The sequence below is a fragment of the Macrobrachium nipponense genome, chromosome 4 (genome assembly GCF_015104395.2).
Source record: "Macrobrachium nipponense isolate FS-2020 chromosome 4, ASM1510439v2, whole genome shotgun sequence".
Taxonomy (NCBI): domain Eukaryota; kingdom Metazoa; phylum Arthropoda; class Malacostraca; order Decapoda; family Palaemonidae; genus Macrobrachium; species Macrobrachium nipponense.
In genome coordinates this window covers 74,650,867-74,657,378 of record NC_061100.1, presented here as the reverse complement: position 1 = coordinate 74,657,378, position 6,512 = coordinate 74,650,867, and the positions used below count along the sequence as shown (strand labels likewise).

General features: G+C 34.7%; 1 protein-coding gene across 1 annotated transcript in view; it reads right to left on the bottom strand.

The window, feature by feature from the left end:
- LOC135211402 (transmembrane protease serine 9-like) overlaps positions 1 to 6,512 on the bottom strand; it is a 46,312-nt gene that overhangs the window by 34,326 nt on the left and 5,474 nt on the right. The window contains exons 2-6 of the mRNA XM_064244714.1: positions 6,390 to 6,512; positions 5,167 to 5,287; positions 3,126 to 3,369; positions 2,416 to 2,524; positions 1,997 to 2,168 (exon numbers count right to left, since the gene is read on the bottom strand). The exon at positions 6,390 to 6,512 is cut by the window's right edge and continues 8 nt beyond it. Of these exons, the coding sequence (XP_064100784.1) occupies positions 1,997 to 2,168; positions 2,416 to 2,524; positions 3,126 to 3,369; positions 5,167 to 5,287; positions 6,390 to 6,512 (769 nt within the window). The remainder of the gene's footprint in view (positions 1 to 1,996; positions 2,169 to 2,415; positions 2,525 to 3,125; positions 3,370 to 5,166; positions 5,288 to 6,389) is intronic.

The window sequence follows — 6,512 nt, the reverse complement described above, 5'->3', positions numbered from 1 at the left end:
ATATATTGTGACTCAAGAAGTGTTCTTCAGTCACTGGAATCTTTCAACCCTTTAAACCCTCTGATTTTAGATATATTGGAATGACTGCTTTTACTAAAAAGAAGTGGGAAGAAATAAAGTTCTGTTGGGTGCCTTCCCAGGTTGGGTGGCTGGGAATGAAAAAGCTGACCAACTTGCAAAGTCTGCGGTCAACTCCCCAGAACCTACAAGATGCCTACTACCATATCGGGATTTGTATCCTCTAGTAGGTCAGAGAGTTAAAAAATGTTGACAGTCCCAGTGGGAGGATATTTTAACTAATCAAAAAATGCGGAGTATCACGTCATCAGTGTCTCCTTGGTCACATCCGAATATGCCAAGGAGACAAGAAACGATGTTGTGCAGATTGAGGATTGGACATACAAGACTCACACATGGGTTCTTGATGTCTCGTGAAAATCCTCCGTTTTGCGAGAACTGCACTCTGCCCTTTACTGTGAAACATTTGTTGATTGAATGTCCCAGATTCGGGAATTTGAGACATAGGTTCCTGTCTTGGAATCGTGACAGAGTAGGTAATTTTATCCTAGCTACAATTCTTGGAAAGGATTGTAATATAGAGCAGTTATATATCTATATGAGGGAGGCGGGCGTCTTCAACCAAACTTAAATTATACATAGATTGTCTATGTAAGAACTTATATATATGAAGAAAATTTTTATAATATATTTTTTGATATTTCTATATGAAATTTATTAGAAATTTAATTTTTTCTATTTAATTTATTTTCGTGTCAATTACCCAGATGTTGTGACGCCAGATATAATTCACAATCAATCAATCAAGTGTCAAGAATTATTTTTTACTTGGATAAATCCTTCTCTCAACACGACTCACTAAAAGTGATCTGGCCTTAACGAACTTGTAGTTTTACAAAGGAGCATTCATTTAAATTCGTATAACCCACTGAAGTTGTATCAATACTGTACTTTGCAAAACCAAAAAATACTTTAATATTGAAACAAAGCTTCGAAGTTATAAAGTTTCGAAAGCAGAATGCAACTACTGAGGTAAAAGGATATGTTGCTGTATATGGCAAATAAATGAGCGGCCTACATCGGCAGAGTTGGATCAGGTAATAAAGCCTTAGATTATATAGAACCTCGTATGTTTCTATAAGCTGATTCGACTCTAGCAGTATTCAGATGAATAAGGTACGTCCGGATGCAAAGCTCTTATCAATGCACAGAATTAGATTATCATGTATTGCAGCTACCTCTAGAATCGCCCTAAACTGATGGGCATCAGCTTCATTGCTCTGTGGAAAACTGTTTAGTCAAAGACTAAGCGACCTAACCTCGAACGCTATGAAAAGTTGCATCAGACATAAGTTGGCGAAAAAAAAGGGAATCACATTTGTTTCGGGAGATGAAGCAGTGGCACACTCCTGTATCTGCCTCATTCATCTTATTACTCAGAGAAGTGCTTCCACTTCCATCTAAGAGAGAATGGACAACCCATGGTAACAATAGGTCTCTATAGGTCTTGACAAGGTCGTTGTTTTAGTAGAAAGAGAATAACAGAAATTTTATTTTGCTGAAGGTACCTTCAACTAATCACGCTATGAACATTATAGATGATGGGTCAGTCATTCATAATTACCATTAGTATAATGCCAAGTAACGTCTTTAATTAAGCTGTTGTATGGTTTTTAACTTTGGACGGGGGAATCTTAAACATTACTCTTCTGATTTTAACAGCAGCTACCACTAGCACTTTTCCAACCAGTCTGATAATCAGCAACCATCAAGGTTAGGTACAAATCTCACGTATACAACAATTTTGAATACTTTTACGTACAATACAACAGAAGTATAGGAACTTCGCCTGCCCTCGGAATCAACTTTTTTTTTTTTTATTTGTCGTTGAATTTGGACAAAGCTGTAGCATGGCTAAATCTCATGTAATTACTGGGACTCTGAAGAACTTCAAGAATAGGTAATAACTGTTACTTACGCATCGATACAATGTCCTGCCGTGAATACAAGTTCATCGTTGAGCAAAGAGCCGCCGCAAAAGACTATGTTTGTTCCAGCATAAACAAGAGCTGCCTGCCAAGGGTATTCATTGACTTCAGTCTCCACTCCACCAACTATTCGCGTGGCACGGTTCACCGTACCACAAGGTTCTGGAAAAGATATAAAAGAAGTGAATTATAACTGCGATTGAATGTGGATAAAATGTTGATGACAGTTTTATTTTTCTGTTAATGAGAGAGAGAGAGAGAGAGAGAGAGAGAGAGAGATGAAACTTTTTATTACTGATCATATACTTTACTGAGTAACCAGACGAACTGCTGAGGATTAAAAATGCATATTGAATGGAAGTATTTAATTTCATTTTTTTTATAATTTATAACATTATTATTGCCAAACTGACTCGAGGTTGTAACAATTTCTTTACCACAAGACGTTGCTTCTGTTGCAGCAGAACCTGAGCTCGTTGAAGGGGCAGGCGCTTTGGTGCTTGCTGTTGTTGGCACTTCTGAAATTAACAAAATGAAAAGTTACATATATTCAGTGTCTCATTGCTTGGGATATATCGGAGCTCCCTACATTATTGGGCTACTTTTATCCAACTTTATGTTATATATTTTTTTCAATCTGGTGTTTCAGTTGCCATCTGTTTTTGGTTATTTCTTATCAGCTATGATGTCATTCACTGCTATCTTCCTTTGTTTTATCCTATTTTAGTTATTAAAATGTAAACAAAATATATGCCGTGGAAGCTAGTTGTCGAGCCGGTGTACATCTGTTATTCTGCAATATACTGTTATTATTACTAATAAACAACAGTAATACTAATGGCAGAAAATTTGTGCTTGCCACATAAAGTTCACTTTTCTAGGACCTATTTTAATGAAAGTAATCCAGTACGCATTGTTAAAATTTTATGCAGGAGACATCAAGAAAAATAATAATTATTATGACAAAGTGAGAGTGAGAGAAGGATTTCAGAAGTTACATCACGCTTTTGACTGCTGCTGAACATTTTAGTTATATCCTTCCTGAAAAAGACAGTTTATGGATTTGAATACAAAGATAATAATTCATGATCTCAGGGAAGCAGGAGAAGGAGGACCTACGTGTTTAAGAGCAACCGGAACAACTAATGACTGTCCTTTCCATTTGGGTCGTTTTTTATTGTAAAAAGAGTAGAAGATAAATTCTTGTCTAATGCCAGAAGTAAAACGATAGTTATCTTCACCTGAGGCAGACACTGTGCAGGAGAAACCTCTCCCTCGTCTTCGACTGCTCCCAGTTCTAAAGAGAATTCCCATGTAATTAGTACTGCTCGCTGTTGTCAGTCCATCATTTCTCCCGCAGTACCTATGATCGAATATATTCGTTAATTAATAAACCTTTATTCCAACACTGAGTAAGGATTTTTCTTAATATAATATAAAACAGTTTTGGTACTGTCCATCACATATGAACATAAATTCTTCCATCAATGTTTTTATGGACGTATTTGGTTGATAGCTTGAAAAATGTATATTTCTTATTGATCTATTATTCTATATGTTTTGTTGTTCACTTGTTTCAAATAAGGACACTCTCTACTGTGACATATAATGTCAGTTAACAACCTTTTAGGATTTTACCCTATGAAAACAGGAGCTCTGTGAATGATGGATACAAGATCAATACTATCAATGGTAATAATAACTTTAGATCTAATATTATCCATGATGATAAGTAAATTTCTTGATAAAAATCTATGGTAAATAGGTATTAGTTATGTAAATCATATGCCATATCTTTAATATTTCTCAAATTCTTTAACCTCTGCCTCATAATCTCTGACATTCTTACAACTCAGCACAAGATAAATATCACTCACTGATAAAAAGCGGATCTTATCAGTTTTTCGTTTCTCCAACGGTAGATGCCTAGAATTTACACGTGTTACAGTCCGTCATTTTAGGGAAGATACACATTTCATATATTTAGAGCACGAATTTCTATCGGATTGTTCAAAATAATCCTTTTGATAGAATCTGCTATAAGGTCTCTAATAATATATATAAATTAACTTTAGTACTTGAGTCGGAAGGATAAGAAACGGCCCATTTCATCATCATAAAAGAGGATTCGAACAGTTATAATTCTTATTTAACATTTAGACGTTTTATACGTAACAAAGCAAATGAAGACGGTGCAAATTTCAGATGATGGTGATATGTGCGTTTATAGTAAAAGGATTATTCGTAATGATAGCATCTCCTAAATATGGATTGAGGATGATGCAATGCAATTCATTATCAGTGATTAAGAAAAATCGCACTGAAATCGAAAGAAATATACGTTGATATAACGTTTTGGGAATAGTGATAATTGCAATTTTTACAATTCCAGCAACTTGCAACAAATTATTTTAATGGTGAAGGACCCCATTATATCGGACGAAATTTTTCCAGTTTCTCATTGCTTTAAATGATGATTACACCTAAACTGGCCTTATAAGTGAGTAACGTTATTCTGTCCTTATTTGAAACAAATAAGGACAGTGTCAAAGAAAATGCCTTATAATTTCACTTATGATGAAAAAGTAGACAATCTTTGACTCTACTTCTGCGCTATAATTGCAACCTTAGGTTGAAGAGCAGTTCTTAATCTTTTATGAAGTTATGACGTTCATTAACAAGGATGATTATATGTATCAGAGACACATCTGGGAAGCATACATGATAGAGTAGTAGAGACTCACGTTTCATAGAGATTTACTCCAGCAATCCTCAAATACGAATGTCTGCAACTCTTCAGGCGGAAAGTGCTGCATGAAATACTTATAGTAGAGGCAGGAGAGGTTCCCTGCAAAAGACAGTCAGCCATCAGAGTATGACATTAGTTCTGCAATACATATTTCAGATATAGTATCAAAATGAACTTGGGTAACGTATGAGTACATCTTAGTCGAAAATTATTGTAACAGAGATAGCTGCTACGGGCCTCTACATTCATTTTAAGTCATAACACGCAATTACTATAACGTATTGTTGCTCTTGGGAAGTGATGCTAGATTAAGTTCAGAATATAGAAAATAAATGGTTAATCCTAGAATGAATTACGTATTACATAAGTTGTCTACTTTGTCGATATGCAAAATTTCATCACAAAACACACCTGGAAAGTCCAGCTACAGTATTCATTCCTTGGATATTTTCTGGGAAATCCTCGATTGGATGCTGACTGTTTTGGCCTGGTTCAAGACTATGGTCGCCACACGAGACATAGTTAGATCGACCTGAAAAGAGTTAATAGCTAAGCCAATGAAGAGCAGGCAACAGAGCCTCATTCACAAACTAATATTAAATTATTATACTAAATCGTATGTTCATAAACTTTAGGACAAATTTTGAATAAAAGAGAATTTCAAGAACAGGGAGTGTTTAATTCTTCGAAATCAGAAATCTATGAACTAATGGCTTCAGGATAATGAGCACTGATAATACCCAATGGGCACGATACTAACAAAAGTGCATTGGTATCACTGCGTTACCAGGAAGTTGGGAAAGGGTAACTCAGCTTCAGCTGCATAAATGAAGAGATACTATTGAGATGTGAATAAATGGTACATCCGTCTCGTCTTTATCATCTATAGCAAGGAAGCTGATATTTCTTTAACTAAAATGGTAATGTCAGACCACAACAGGAAATGCATTCTAATAAATATGAAACTGAAATTAATCTTTAAAGTAGGCAAAGACCGTAATAGAGTAATAAAGGCTTTTGCTATATCAAAAAAAGCACGCTAGAAGTACACACACGCACACAGACTTATATATATATATATATATATATATATATATATATATATATATATATATATATATATATATATATATATATATATATATATATATATATATATATATATATATATATATATATATATATATATATAATTCCCTCATTTAATTATAACTTCTAAAACCGACGAGTCACAAAAGTATAATTAATAACAGCAAAATTCCTTGAAAATCTATATATCTTAAATTGTTCTATGTTTGTGGGTTTTGATTTTCTTACAACGTACTTTTTTTGCCCACACTGATTATATTTTCTGCAAGGTTGACTTGGGAAAGGTAATTTATATAGTTTTAGGGAACTTCTTTTTCGTCCAAGCCAACAGGGAATTACTTTTTTTTTTTTTTATGAAGTCCACCCTACAATTCTCTTCGGGTCTATTCTGTCTCGGAATATATTGAACAACCTTGCTTTTCAAGTCATAATGAAGTTTTTTCCTCGTAAACCTATTTCGGTTCAAGGGAAGGTGGTGTGAACCGTGTTTCGTTTATAATTTTATTCAGGTTTTCGTATAATAATATTAAAGTTATAGAGAATACCTTTCTTGGGACTTGGCTGGATTGTGGGGAAATCGGAATTTCGGGGCATCAGACTCCATCTGGGCTGAACGTGAGAGATGTTTCGTTGTTGCTGGGCAACAGATCCTCTGCCCAAAGGACGTA